A 14,229-nucleotide genomic window follows, 5' to 3' on the forward strand; every position below is an offset into this window, starting at 1 on the left:
ACAGTCACTCCTTCCTTTCGTTAGGTAAAAGGGCAAGAAAGAAAGGTTATTTTGGCTCCTGCAGTACAAATTTATTGTCATTCTGCTGAGAAGCAGTAAGCGGGTGAAGAAAACTGTCCCTCTCCCACTGCCATCTGCTGAGGTCAAGACTGCTGTTTTCTCTTGGTGATCAGAGTGACTGTCCTGGAAGTTATTCCTTAGTTCTGGCTTTTTTTTTTCCAAGAAGCTGTCTGTTAGTACAGGACTTTGACCTGAATGCTGCTTTTGCCTTTCTTGAGTGCTGTGCAGGGCTGGATGACATGTCTGCCAGCTTCCTGATCTCCCCAAGATGGGGCTGCCGAAGTCAGGTTTAGCTCCGAGCAACCACTAGAACCATGGCACTATCAAGTTCATGGCTAGCAAACCAACAGACAAGGCTCTCTGTGCTCCTAGCCAGCAAAGAACAGCATCTTTTAAACCATCCCAAGGCCAGACTTCCCTTTACCTGAGACCAAGTCACTTCATCTGCTATAACACCACTGTGTCCAGAATACTGAGCAAATGTTTTTGTAATAATCTTATTAATACAGTTTTTTTTTTTTTTTTCTGGGCTCGAGATCCTGGGCTGTTCTTTTAAAACGTGGCAAGAGGTAAATTGATCTGAATTAAAATCTAGGTTCCATTATTTATAAGTGTGTGACCGTGGACAAGTCCCTGAATCTCTCCAAACCTATTACCTCTTGTGTTAAAATGGGGATAATTAACATCGTCTTAAAACATGGCTATTACTACCAATGATGGTTAATAAGATAAGATATACAGGGCTTCCCTGGTGGCGCAGTGGTTGAGAGTCCACCTGCCGATGCAGGGGACACGGGTTCATGCCCCAGTCCGGGAGGATCCCACATGCTGCGGAGCGGCTGGGCCCGTGAGCCATGGCCGCTGAGACTGCGCATCCAGAGCCTGTGCTCCGCAACGGGAGAGGCCACAACAGTGAGAGGCCTGCGTACCGCAAAAAAAAAAAAAAAAAAAAAAAAAAGATAAGATACACAAAAGCACCAGCACAGTGCCTGGCATGTTGTAGGCACTTAATAATTTTGGGGGTGGTACTGATTCTGTTTCCTCGTGTTAATATGTTCACTACCGACCTTAGATCCTGCCTCTCCACACTCCTCAACTCAACTCATATTCCAAAGAGATGAAATTATGCATATTTGCATGAAATTATTTCAAACCATCTCCTACTGGCCATTTAACATGAAACCTACCTGAATTTTTTCATTGGAGATTGCTTTTCTTGAGCAGTGGCCAGATGACCAGAGTAATAGACTGGGAAAAACATAATGTTCCAGTTTGTTGAAAACCAAGTCATGAAAAATGGACAGTAGAAGTTCTTATAAGTAATTTTTACAATCTGTGTGGTTCCAACCCAAGATGATGACACTGACAGGATGATCAAAAGTCCCCAGATGGCCTTCAGAACCATAGACGTACAGGATAGGCAGCGAGCCTTGATTCTGTTTTCTTGGCTGCTATTCTCAGGATGAGTCTGTGTTCCATCATCCCCTGCAAACAGGAAAGGAATACAAATGTGTGGAAATCAAGTTATAAAACAGCAATCAAAAAGGCAGACAGTAGAATCACCACTGTTCTTTTTTTTCTCCTGCTGTCATTTGAAGAGACATAACTCTAGCTCATTTTCTGTCTGGAATCTGGAGTCTCTGCTCTGTAAGGTACAGTGTGTATCTGGACCCCTATCCAGGCTATGACGATGCCCATGAACTTGGTGGACGCTCTCTGTTCCTGGGTGTACCCTACCCACTTCCTCGTGAGAGCATTACACATTTCAGCTCCAAAGGCTTTGCCCTTGGCCATGTAACCTGCTTTGTCTAATCAAACGTAAACAGATGTGTGGTATGCCACCTCTCAGCAGAAGCTTTAAGAGGTATCACAGGGTCCCACTACCTCTCTAGCTCTTCCTTTCTGCCACTAGAATGGAGAATCCCAAACAGAAGCTGCTTTTTGGTCTGTGTGGGAGAATGAGCTGAACCCTGTGTCTGCCGACATGAAATGTGAACAAGAAATAAGTATTTGTTGTTATATTCCACTGAGTTGCTTTTTTTTTTTTTAACTGCAGCAAAGATGACTATTAAGTTGAAAAGGATGTGTCCCCAAAACAGAGCAAGTCTGGACTGCACAAAATTACCTTCCACCTCAGAGCAAATTACGACTTAATATGTTTCTGGGAGCACAGTGAGTTCTGCTTTGTATTTTTACATTTACTAAGAAAATTTAGTAGCATTTTTTCACACTAAAATAGTCAAAGCTCTCTGAAAGTGACAATCATAAAGGCCTTCTTCCCTGATAGAGAAAACAAGTTTAACACAATGAATTTATGTACCTGTCAGGAAATTTAATGGGAGCAGTGGTCACCCTGAGTCCCCAGATAGTAGAATCCTGGGGGAAAGGAGGCAGAATTGTCTGCAAGATTCTGCTGTGTCTCCAGGGACCTCCTTTAAGCATAAGGCTTATCCTGGGGTTAAGAAAGTGGTGCAGCCCACAGATAGCAAGTGAGAGTGGATGGTTTCTCACTTTTCCTCTCCAGAACCTGCTGGCTCTCCTGCTGTGAATGTGTGTGCACTGCTTAATGACCCAGGTGGGACTGCCCCACTGGGGTAAAGGCTTTCATCCAGCTAAGGCTTCCTGATATAATTATTTGGGGAAAGTAGGTAGCAAGATTTGAAAGTGAATTCTTCACTGCAGAATATAAACCAAGTAAGGATGAACACAGCAATTACTACATGACTTCCAAGTCTCATAAACAGAGTTCTCAGAGCCTAGGCCTCCAGAAGATGAAAACTGGTATTCTTTTATTTATTTATTCAACAAAGTCCTATGGAGACTACCAGGAGTTAGATAGTCGGGTTCCAGGGGTTCAAACAAGAAAGACTTGAGCTCATAATCTAGACAAAGGCCAGAGAACACATCTAATACAGTATGATAAGGGCCAAGTATGGCAGATACAAGGCCACATGGAAGCAGAGGAGAAGCACTTGTTAAGAGGAGGGGGGCATAATGATTAGGAGAAGCTCCCATGATGCAGTGACATTGAGATGAGTCTGTAAGTATGTTAGCCAGCTCCCTAGGCTGTGTACAGACTATACTTGATAACAGTTCTGCAAATTCCCTCTATGACCATGTGGCTTACACATAGAGTAAAGGGAAAAAACAAAAATGAATAAGAGGGTGGAATAAGAGACTCTGGTGTTGGAAGGCTGGGAAGGGTACACGAGCCTACCCAATTAATTAGGTATTATTCCCATTTTACAGATGAAAAAACTGAGACTTGTATTAAAGGTTGTTCAAGGTTGAGCCTAAGACAGTATGACTCCAAGGTCTAAACTTTTTATTCTGAATATTGATTCTGTCTAGGTTTCAGGCTTGAGCTCCCCGTTTAAGCACTGTAAGTTTCAGAAATGGTTTGCAGAAAAAGTTCTGTTTCTGGCAGGAATGGCAGACTTGCATGAGGTTTGATAGAAGTGATATTAAGAGAAAGGTGTACTCTACTACACTTCAGATCACATTATTCTCAGGGAATAGCTTATAAAGGAGGAACGATTCTACAAAGATTTTAAGTATCCCTTTGAGTTGATATCTGCCTTCACGGTCACCTTCTTTGAAGATTGCATCTGTACCACGGTCAGAGCATGAAGAATATTTTTGATGACACCAATAGTCACCTAAATCCCCACCTAGTATTGACTCAGTCTTTCCTTTGCTAACTAAATTGAATTGTTGACAATTCTTTAATTTTACTATCTACAGATACCATAGAAAGATTGGCTGTCCAGAGTTCTTTTTTTTTTTTTAATTTTTATTTTTTTTGTGGTACGTGGGCCTCTCACTGTTGTGGCCTCTCCCATGCGGAGCACAGGCTCCGGATGTGCAGGCTCAGCAGCCATGGCTCACGGGCCCAGCCGCTCCGCGGCATGTGCGATCTTCCCGGACCGGGGCACAAACCTGTGTCCCCTGCGACAGCAGGCGGACTCTCAACCACTGCGCTACCAGGGAAGCCCAGAGTTCTTTTATTTTTCTGACCATTTTAAGTACGATTTCCTAGAATACTGCTTAGATTTATTGTTTTGTATATATCACTAAAATTGATTTACCAGGAATTCCATCCATTTCTATGAACCTTGATTGGAGTCATACAAATTGATGGTAGAGGCCACTGGAATTTGGAAACATGAGTGAAAGTCCTAGTCCTGCCATTGGATGGCCCTGAGTATATGTTTAATTCCATCTTAGGTTCTCTGTCAAACAGTGATAATATCTATCTCATGGGCTTCCTTTTGAGGTTAAGTACCATAACATTCATGAAAGAATGGTGAGCTGCTCTTCAGATTATTTCCTTTTCTCTTTGGTGTCTAGGAATATCCCCAAATGTCTTCTGAATCATTAAAGAAAGAGTAAATCATGCCCCATGTGGTCTTTAATGGTACAGTTTTTAAGATTTGTAACCTGTATATGATAGGTCGGGCAAATTTATTAACCATATTTAATTAACTGGAACATACTGTTCTGAAGATAACTGGGATGATAAGAATATTACTGTAACTCATTAAAGCCAATTAACGCCTTTCTGAAGATTTAATTTTCTTCACTTTTTAAAATAGAGTTTTAGCCTTGGGGTCCATATTTACTGAGATTCCATTTTAAAATATTGTCATTTTTTGAAAAAATCTTTTCTCATATAAAACCTCTTATCAAATAAGTAGGACCCTACAAGAGGCTTTCACACTTCCTCTGTACCTTTGATTACCTGAGTCCCCTGAATTACCATTTCTCTTCTGTTTATTTTTTAAAGCTAGTGTTCTCAAAGTTTGAGGGTTTTTTTTCAGGTTATTTTTCACTACCCACTTATTTTGAATAGAGTATTTTGTTGTTTTTGCTGTTGTCACTATTGATTTTAAGGATGCAAGAGATTTTAATATGTTGCTGGCCAAGCTGAAGGAATAAACGGAGAGGGAGAGATTGAAAATGTAAATGGAAGAGATGGAGAGAAGGTGATCATGGATGCAGGAGTCAACATCAGAATGGTAGCAAACACAAAAATCAAAGGTGGTCCCCTCAATGATGGTAATTAGCAAATTAGCAAACGAGAACAGAGACATTTTGAGGCAGAGAGGAAAGCATCTCTTAGCACACAATTGTTTTAGTCTTTTCAGGAAAGTAGAAGTGTGGTCATATGATGAGAGCAAGTGAGTATGGACTCAGAGCTTGAGAGCACCTCTGGGGAAGGCAGTACGATGACCACCACCAAAATGTAACAGTATCGGGCAGCAGCCTAATGGACCCAGCTGCATTTTAAAATGATAAGTTTGCTGGGAAACCCATGAATATAGTAAGGAAATTTATCTAGCAATTCCAGTAACCAAGTAACCCAGGAGTTGGTAAGTGGTCAGGCAGATGTGAGGAAATGCCAAAGGTCTTGATTTAATAGTAAATGCTGATCAGGGAGACAACTGAAGTGAAGAAGGTGTAAAATTGGGAAAACTAGAAGGGCTCCAAGGACTGGCAGTCCTGATAAAGACAAGAGCAGAGTCTGTGATTTTACTGGTACTTTTATTCTTCTCAGAATGGGTACAGGGTGCTATTACTAAATCCCAGGATTGAGGTAAAAGATGCTGGCTTTTGACATCTTGAAGATGAGAAAACTAGTTTCCTTATAAACTTCATTAGAAGTCACTGTTTAACCATGTGTTAAACCCTCCAGTTATAGGTTTTGGTATTATTTCTCTGCTACACTGTACACCGTACATCATTAATGGATTATATCTGCACATTTCCGTTCTTCCTTCTCCTCCCACTTGATAAACTTTCCCCACATGCACTCCTGAGAGTCCCTGTAACATCTACATTCTGTGCCAATGGTGAGATCTTTCATTGCTGGCTAGAAGCTCACCAAATGTACTGTTATTTAAGAGGAGGTTAACCACATACCTGATCTGTTCTGCCTCTCGGCTCTATGTCCACACACTCCAGAGGATCCTCGACTCTGAAGTTCAAGAATAGGAGCAGAAGAATCTTCGGTGACAGACAGAGGGGACAGTTGTCTGCTGATGCTACTGTGTGAACTGGGGCAGTTGGCTCCAGGTTTACATCGAGTAACTGATGATCTGGAGGTACCTGGGAAGAAAGAGTTCATACCAGTTTGAGAATTCCCTGAAGGAAAACAGATTTTTAAATGCCTTGGCAGTAAAATATATGGAACATTCATTGAGTTCATTTCTAATTTTAAAAAAGGGGGTCCTAAAAAGAGAATGCTATGTTGGCAAGGTCTGTGTCCCTAAGACAAAGGGTCTTTTTAGATAAATCCATTAACTGGAAATGAACATTAGAAAATGGTGTTTGGGATGACATATCTGTTCTGAATTAGAACTGTTATCACAGTCAAATAGTTTACCTCAAGGAAAGCAAAGTGATGATACGCTTGCTTCCTCCCTTTTCTTCGTAAGGCTGACTGTTGTATTCCTAACTGGTAAGACTGCCAACGGGGTCTCCTATTAAATCCACTATACACTTTTCCATCAGATTGATCACTAAAATCCAACTTTGTTGTGTCTCTCTGCTCTGGCTAGGACTTCCAATATGTTGAATAAAAGTAGTGAGAGTGGAATGCTTTCAGCTTTTTCACTGTTGAGAATGATGTTAGCTGTGGGTTTGTCATATATGCCCTTTATTATGTTGAGGTAAGTTCCCTCTATGCCTACTTTCTGGAGAGTTTTTATCGTAAACGGGTGTTGAATTTTGTCGGAAGCTTCTTCTGCATCTATTGAGATGATCATATGGTTTTTATCCTTCAGTTTGTTAATATGGTGTATCACATTGATTGATTTGCAGATATTGAAAAACCCTTGCATCTCTGGGATAAATACCACTTGATCATGGTGTATTATCCTTTTGATGTATTGTTGGATTTGGTTTGCTAATATTTTGTTGAGGACTTTTGCATCTACGTTTTTGCATCTGTGATATTGGTCTGCAATTTTCTTTTTTTGTTATATCTTTCTCTGGCTTTGGTATCAGGGTGATGCTGACATCACAGAATGAGTTTGGAAGTGTTCCTGCCTCTGCAAATTTTTTTGAATAATTTAAGAAATGTGTTAATTATTCTCTAAATGTTTGGTAGAATTCATCTGTGAAGCCACCTGGTGCTGGACTTCTGTTTACCGGGAGATTTTTTTTTTATTACTGATTCAATTTCATTACTGGTAATTAGTCTGTTTATATTTTCTATTTCTTCCTGGTTTAAACTTGGGAGATTGTACATAATTACGAATTTCTTCTAGGTTGTCCGTTTTATTTGCATATAGTTGCTCATAGCAACTATGATTCTTTGTATTTCTGCCGTGTCCGTTGTAACTTCTCCTTTTTCATTTCTGATTTTATTGATTTGGACCCTCTCTTTTTCTTGATGAGTCTGGCTAAAGGTTTATCAATTTTGTTTATCTTTTCAAAGAAATAGCTCTTAGTTTCATTGATCTTTTCAATTCTTTTAGCCTCTGTTTCATTTATTTCTGCTCCGATCTTTATGATTTATTTCCTTTTACTAATGGGTTTTGTTTGTTCTTTGCTTTCTAGCTCCTTTAGGTGTAAAATTAGATCGTTTATTTGAAATGTTTTCTTTCCTGAGGTAAGCTTGTATAGCTATATAAACTTTCTTCTTAGAACTGCTTTTGCTGAGTCCCATAGATTTTGAGTCATTGTGTTTTTGTTTCATTTGTCTCCAGGTATTTTTTTATTTCCTATTTGATCTCTTTAGTGATTCATTGGTTGTTTAGTAGCATATTGTTTACCTCTACATGTCAGTGTTTTTTGCAGTTTTTTTCTTGTAGTTGAATTCTAGTCTCATAGTGTTGTTGTTAGAAAAGATGGTGATATGATTTCAATTTTCTTAAATATACCGAGGCTTGATTTTGTGGCCTAGCATGTGATCTATCCTGGAGAATGTTCCATGTGCACTTGACAAGAATGTGTATTCTGCTGCTTTTGGATGAATGTTCTCTCTCTATATGTATCTGTTAATTTCATCTGGTCTAATGTGTCACTTCAGGCTAGTGTTTCCTTGTTGATTTTCTGTCTGAATGATCTGTCCATTGATGTAAGTGGGGTGTTAAAGTCCTCTATTAGTATTATGTTATTGTTAATTTGTCCATTTATGTCTGTTAATATTTGCTTTTATGTATTTAGGTGCCCCTATGTTGGGTGCATGTATATTTACAATTGTTATATCTGCTTAGATTGATCCCTTGATCATTATGTAGTGTCCTTTTTTGTCTCTTGTAACAGTCTCTACTTTAACTCTATTTTAATTGTTTTGTCTGACAAAAGTATTGCTACCCTGGCTTTCTTTTGATTTCCATTGGTGTGGAATACCTTTTTCCATCTCTCACTTTCAATCTGTTTATGTCTTTGGATATGAAGTGAGTTTCTTGTAGGTCTTGGTTTTGGATCCGTTCAGCCACTCTATGTCTTTTTTTTTTTTAATACTTTTTAAAATTGAAAAATTGTTGATTTACAGTTTGTGCCAATCTCTGCTATACAGCAAAGTGACTCAGTTATACACACATATACATTCTTTTTTAAAAATATTCTTTTCCATTATGGTTTATCCCAGGAGATTGGATATAGTTCCCTGTGCTATACAGTAGGAACTTGTTGTTTGTGCATTCTAAATGTAATAGTCTGTAATAGTTTGCATTTACCAACTCCAAACTCCCAGTCCATCCCTCTCCCCCTCCCCTTGGCAACCACAAGTCTGACCTCTGCCTGTGAGTCTGTTTCTGTTTTGTAGATAGGTTCATTTTTGTCACATTTTAGATTCTGCATATAAGTGATATCATATGGTATTTGTCTTTCTCTTTCTGACTTACTTTACTTAGTGTGATAACCTCTAGTCACATCCATGTTGCTGCAAATGGCATTATTTTGTTCTTTTTTTATGGCTGAGTAGTATCCCATTGTATATATGTACCACTTCTTCTTTATCTATTCATCTGTAGACGGACATTTACGTTGTCTCCAAGTTTTGGCTATTGTGAATAATGCTGCTAGAAACACAGAGGTGAATATATCTTGTTGAATTATAGTTTTGTCCAATTATATGCCCAGGAGTGGGATTGCTGGATCATATGGTAGTTCTATTTTTGGTTTTCTGAGGAACCTCCCTACCGTTTTCCATAGTGGCTGCACCAACTTACATTCCCACCAACAGTGTAGAAGTGTTCCCTTTTATCCACACCCTCTCCAGCATTTGTTATTTGTAGACTTTTTAATGATGGCCATTCTGACCAGTGTGAGGTGGTACCTCCTTGTAGTTTTGATTTGCATTTCTCCAATAATTAGTGATGTTGAGCATATTTTCATGTGCCTACTGGCCATCTGTATGTCTTCTTTAGAGAAATGTCTATTAAAGTCTTCTGCCGATTTTTCGATTGGATTGTTTTTTTTATTGCTGAGTTGTGTGAGCTGTTTATATATTTTGGAGATTAATCCCTTATCTGTCACATCATTTGCAAATATTTTCTCCCATTCCGTAGGTTATCTTTGTTTTTTTTAATGATTTCCTTTACTGTGCAAGAGCTTGTAAGTTTGGTTATGTTCCATTTGTTTATTTTTATTTCTATTGCCTTGGGAGACTAACCTAACAAAACATTGGTATGATTTATGTCAGAGAATGTTTTGCCTATGCTCTCTTCTAGGAGTTTTATGGTGTCATGTCTTATGTTTAAGTCTTTAAACCATTTTGAGTTTATTTTTGTGCATGGTGTGAGGGTGTGTTCTAACTTCATTGATTTAATGAGGCTGTCCAACTTTCCCAGCACCACTTGCTGGAGATTGTCTTTTTCCCATTTTATATTCTTGCCTCCTTTGTTGAAGATTAATTGACTGTAGGTGTGTGGATTTGTTTCTATTCTGTTCCATTGATCTATATGTCTGTTTTTGTACCAATACCACACTGTTTTGATTACTATACCTTTGTAGTATTGTCTGAAGTCTGGGGGAGTTATGCCTCCTGCTTTTTATTTTCCCCCTCAGGTTTGCTTTGACAATTCTGGGTCTTTTACGGTTCCATATAAATTTGTAGATTATTCTAGTTCTGTGAAAAATATTATGGATGATTTGATAGGGATTGCATTAAATCTGTAGATTGTTTTGGGTAATGTTGCCATTTTAATAATATTAATTCTTCCAATCCAAGAGTATGGGATATCTTTCCATTTCTTTGAATCCTCTTTAATTTCCTTTGCTAATGTTTCATAGTTCTCAGCATGTAAGTCCTTCACCTCCTTGGTCAGGTTTACTCCTAGGTTTTTTAGTGTGTGTGGTTTTAAAAGGAATTGTTCTTTTTTTTTACATTCTCTTTCTGATTTTCATTGTTAGTGTAAAGAAATGCAACCAATTTCTGAATGTTAATCTTGTATCCTGCTACTTTGCTTAATTCATTTATCAGATCTAGTAGTTTTTGTGTGGGTCCTTAGGGTTTTCTATATATAGTATCATGTCATCTTCATGTAGTGACAATTTTACCTCTTCCCTTCCAATCTGGATACCTTTTATTTGTTTTCTTGTTTGACTGCTGTGGCTAGGACTTCCAATACTATGTTGAACAGAAGCCGTGAGAGTGGGCATCCTTATCTTGTTCCAGATTTTAGTGCAAAGACTTTCAGCTTTTCACTGTTGAATATTGTACTGGCTGTGGGTTTGTCATAAATAGCTTTTATTATGTTGAGATATGTCCACTGTATACCCACTTTGGTAAGGGTTTTTATCATGAATCGATGTTGAAGTTTTTCAAGTGCTTTTTCTGCATCTATTGAGATGGTCATGTGGTTTTTAAATTTTCTTTTGTTAATGTGGTGTATTACATTGATTGATTTGTGTATGTTGAACCATCCTTGTGAACTTGGGATGAATCCCACTTGGTCATGGTGTATGATTTTTTTCCCTGTGTTTTTGGATTCAGTTTGCTAATATTTTGTTCAGAATTTTTGCATCTATATTCATCAAAGATATTGTCCTGTAATTTTCTTTCTTGGTGGTATCTTTGTCTGCTTTGGGTATCAGGATGATTGTGGCTTCATAAAATGTTTGGGGGAATGTTCCCTTCTCTTCAAACTTTTGGAAGAGTTTGAGAAGAATTGGTAAATATATGTTCTTTGTATGTTTGGTAGAATTCGCCTGTGAAGCCATCTGGTCCTGGACTTTTGTTTGCAGGGAGTTTTTTTTTTATTATTACAGATTCTATTTCATTTCTAGTGATTGGTCTGTTCAAATTATCTATTTCTTCTTGATTCAGTTTTGGTGGGCTCTATTTTCTAGAAGGTTGTCCATTTCTTCTAGGTTGTCAAATTTGTTGGCATATAATTGTTCATAGTATTCTCTTATTGTTTTTTGTATTTCTGTGGTTGAGACTTTTCCTTTTTCATTTCTTATTTTGCTTATTTTGGTTCTCTCTCTTTTCTTCTTGGGGAGCCTGGCCAGAGGTTTGTCAATTTTCTTTACCCTTTCAAAGAACCAGCTCTTGGTTTTATTGATTTTTTTCTATTGTTTTTTTAAATCCCTATTTTATTTATTTCCTCCCAGATCTTTGTTATTCCCTTTCTTTTGCTGAATTTAGGTTTTGTTTGTTCTTGTTTTTCTGATTCTTTTAGGTGGTAGGTTAGGTTGTTTATTTGAGATTTTTCTTGTTTTTTTGATGAAGGCCGGTATCGCTATTAACTTCCCTCTAAGAACTGCTTTTGCTGCATCCCATAGATTTTGTATGGTTTTGTTTTCATTGTCCTGTGTCTCAAGATATTTTTTAATTTTCTTTTTGATTTCCTCATTGACCCGTTGGTTTTTTAGTAGCATGTTGTTTAGTCTCCATGTAATCGTTTTTTTCTCATTTCTTTTCTCTATATCTTTTGATTGGAGCATTTAGTCCATTTACATTTAAAGTAATTATTTATATGTATGTTCTTATTGCCATTTTGTTAATGGTTTCTGGGTTGTTTTTGTAGGTCTTTTTTTTTTAATTCCTTAATTCTTTTTTCTCATCTCTTGTGATTTGATGACTATCTTTAGTGTTATCTAAAGATAACACTTCTTTTTTTGTGTATGTATCTATTATAGATTTTTGGTTTGTGGTTACCATGAGGTTTTTATATAGCAATCTATATATATATATATATATATGCATGATTGTTTTAAGCTGCTGATTTCTTAATTTCAAATGCATTCCAACAACCCTGCATTTTATTCTCCTCCTCTCACAATTATTGCTTATTGTGAATATAGATGATTTTACTACTTTTGTCTTTTAACCTTCCTACTGGCTTTGTGAGGGGAAGATTTCCTACCTTTACTGTGCATTTGCCTTTACCGATGAGCTTTCTCCTCACATGATTTTCATGTTTCTCACTGTGTCCTTTTTTGCTTAGAGCAATTCCTTTAACATTTCTTTTAAAGCTGGTTTGGTGGTGCTGAACTCTTTTAGCTTTTACTTGTCTGTGAAGCTTTTGATCTCTCCATCAAATCTGAACGAGAACCTTGCTGGGTAGAATATTCTTGGTTGTAGGTTTTTCACTTTCATCACTTTAAAAATATTGTGCCACACCCTTCTGGCTTGCAGAGTTTCTGCTGAAAAGTCAGCTGATAACCTTGCATGAGTTCCCTTGTACATAAAGTGTTGCTTTTCTCTTGAAGCTTTTAATATTCTCTATCTTCAATTTTTGCCATTTTATTTACAATATGTCTTGATGTGTTCCTCTTTGGGTTAATCTTGTATGGTACTCTCTGTACTTCCTGAATTTGAATGTCTGTTTCCTTTCCCAGGTTAGGGAGGTTTTCAGCTATTATCTCTTCAACTATGCTCTCAACCCCTTTCTCTGTCTCTTCTCCTTTTTGGACACTTGATGTTGTCCCAGAGGTCTCTAAATTGTCCTCATTTCTTTTTATTCTTTTTTTCTGTTCAGCATAAGTGATTTCCACTTCTCTGTCTTCCAGCTCGTTGTTCTGTTCCTCTGTATCATTTAATCTACTGTTGATTCCTTCTAGTGTATTTTTTCATTTCAGTTATTGTATTCTTCATCTCTTTATATTTATTTTTTAATGTTTTCTAAATCTTTGTTAAAAACTTCTGGGCTTCCCTGGTGGCGCAGTGGTTGAGAGTCCACCTGCCGATGCAGGGGACGCGGGTTCGTGCCCCGGTCGGGGAAGATCCCACATGCCACGGAGCGGCTGGACCCGTGAGCCATGGCCATTGAGCCTGCGTGTCCGGAGTCTGTGCTCCGCAACAGGAGAGGCCACAACAGTGAGAGGCCCGCATACTGCAAAAAAAAAAAAAAAAGAAAGAAAGAAAAAACTTCTAACTTCTCACTCTGTGCATCCATTCTTCTCCCATTTTTTTGATCATCTTTACGATCACTATCCTGAACTCTTTCTCAGGTAGATTGCCTGTCTCCACTTCACTTAGTTCTTCTTCTGGAGTTTTATCTTGTTCCTTCAATTGGAATATGTTCCTCTGTCACCTCATTTTGCCTAACTTGCTATTTTTATTTTTATGTACCCCCTGGTAAGTTGTTCATATTTCCTGACTTTGAAGAAGTGGCCTTCTGTAGGAAACATCCTATGAGTCCCAATAGCACACACCCCTCTTGTCACCAGAGCTATATGCTCTAGGGGTTCCTTCTATGAGGACTGTGTGGGTATTTCTGTTGTGGCGAGCTGACTACACCAGAGGCCTGGTAGATTTATTTGGCCCTGGTCTGGTTGGTTGCCAGGTCCTGCCTTGTGCAGAGGCTGTCAGCTGCTGGTTGGTGGGGTCTGATCATGAGGCAGCTGACTGCAGAACCCTGGAGGTCCAAGGGCTAGTGCTGTATTACTGGTGGGCAGAGTCAGGATCCAGGAGAACCTGGGGCTGTTGCCCACCTACTGGTGGATGAAGCCAGGTCCTGGGGCTTGTGCCGGCCTACTGGTGGACAGAGCCATGTCCTGGGGTCTGGTTGTAGGGCCTAGGGGTCCCAGACCAGGTGTCAGATCTCTGGTAGTTGGGCTGGTTCCTGACAAGGTTGGCTGCGGGGGCTGGTATCTTGAAGACTGTGTTGGCCTCCTAGTGGGCAGGGACCAGGCTCAGCCAGTTCCAGGGCAGGCCTAGTCCATAGACAGGGATGTTGCTGTTTTTTTTGTGGCTGGTGTCTGCCTGCT

General features: G+C 38.8%; 1 protein-coding gene across 1 annotated transcript in view; it reads right to left on the reverse strand.

Annotated features, from left to right (window-relative positions):
• The window catches only part of SLC35F4 (solute carrier family 35 member F4), a gene marked incomplete at both ends in the record, with an annotated part of 288,469 nt that overhangs the window by 21,796 nt on the left and 252,444 nt on the right, over positions 1–14,229 (reverse strand). The window contains 2 exons of the mRNA XM_079699960.1: positions 1,248–1,545; positions 5,983–6,168. Coding sequence (XP_079556086.1) covers positions 1,248–1,545; positions 5,983–6,168 — 484 coding nt within the window. The remainder of the gene's footprint in view (positions 1–1,247; positions 1,546–5,982; positions 6,169–14,229) is intronic.

This window comes from Hyperoodon ampullatus, assembly GCF_949752795.1.
Source record: "Hyperoodon ampullatus genome assembly, chromosome: 3".
Taxonomy (NCBI): domain Eukaryota; kingdom Metazoa; phylum Chordata; class Mammalia; order Artiodactyla; family Ziphiidae; genus Hyperoodon; species Hyperoodon ampullatus.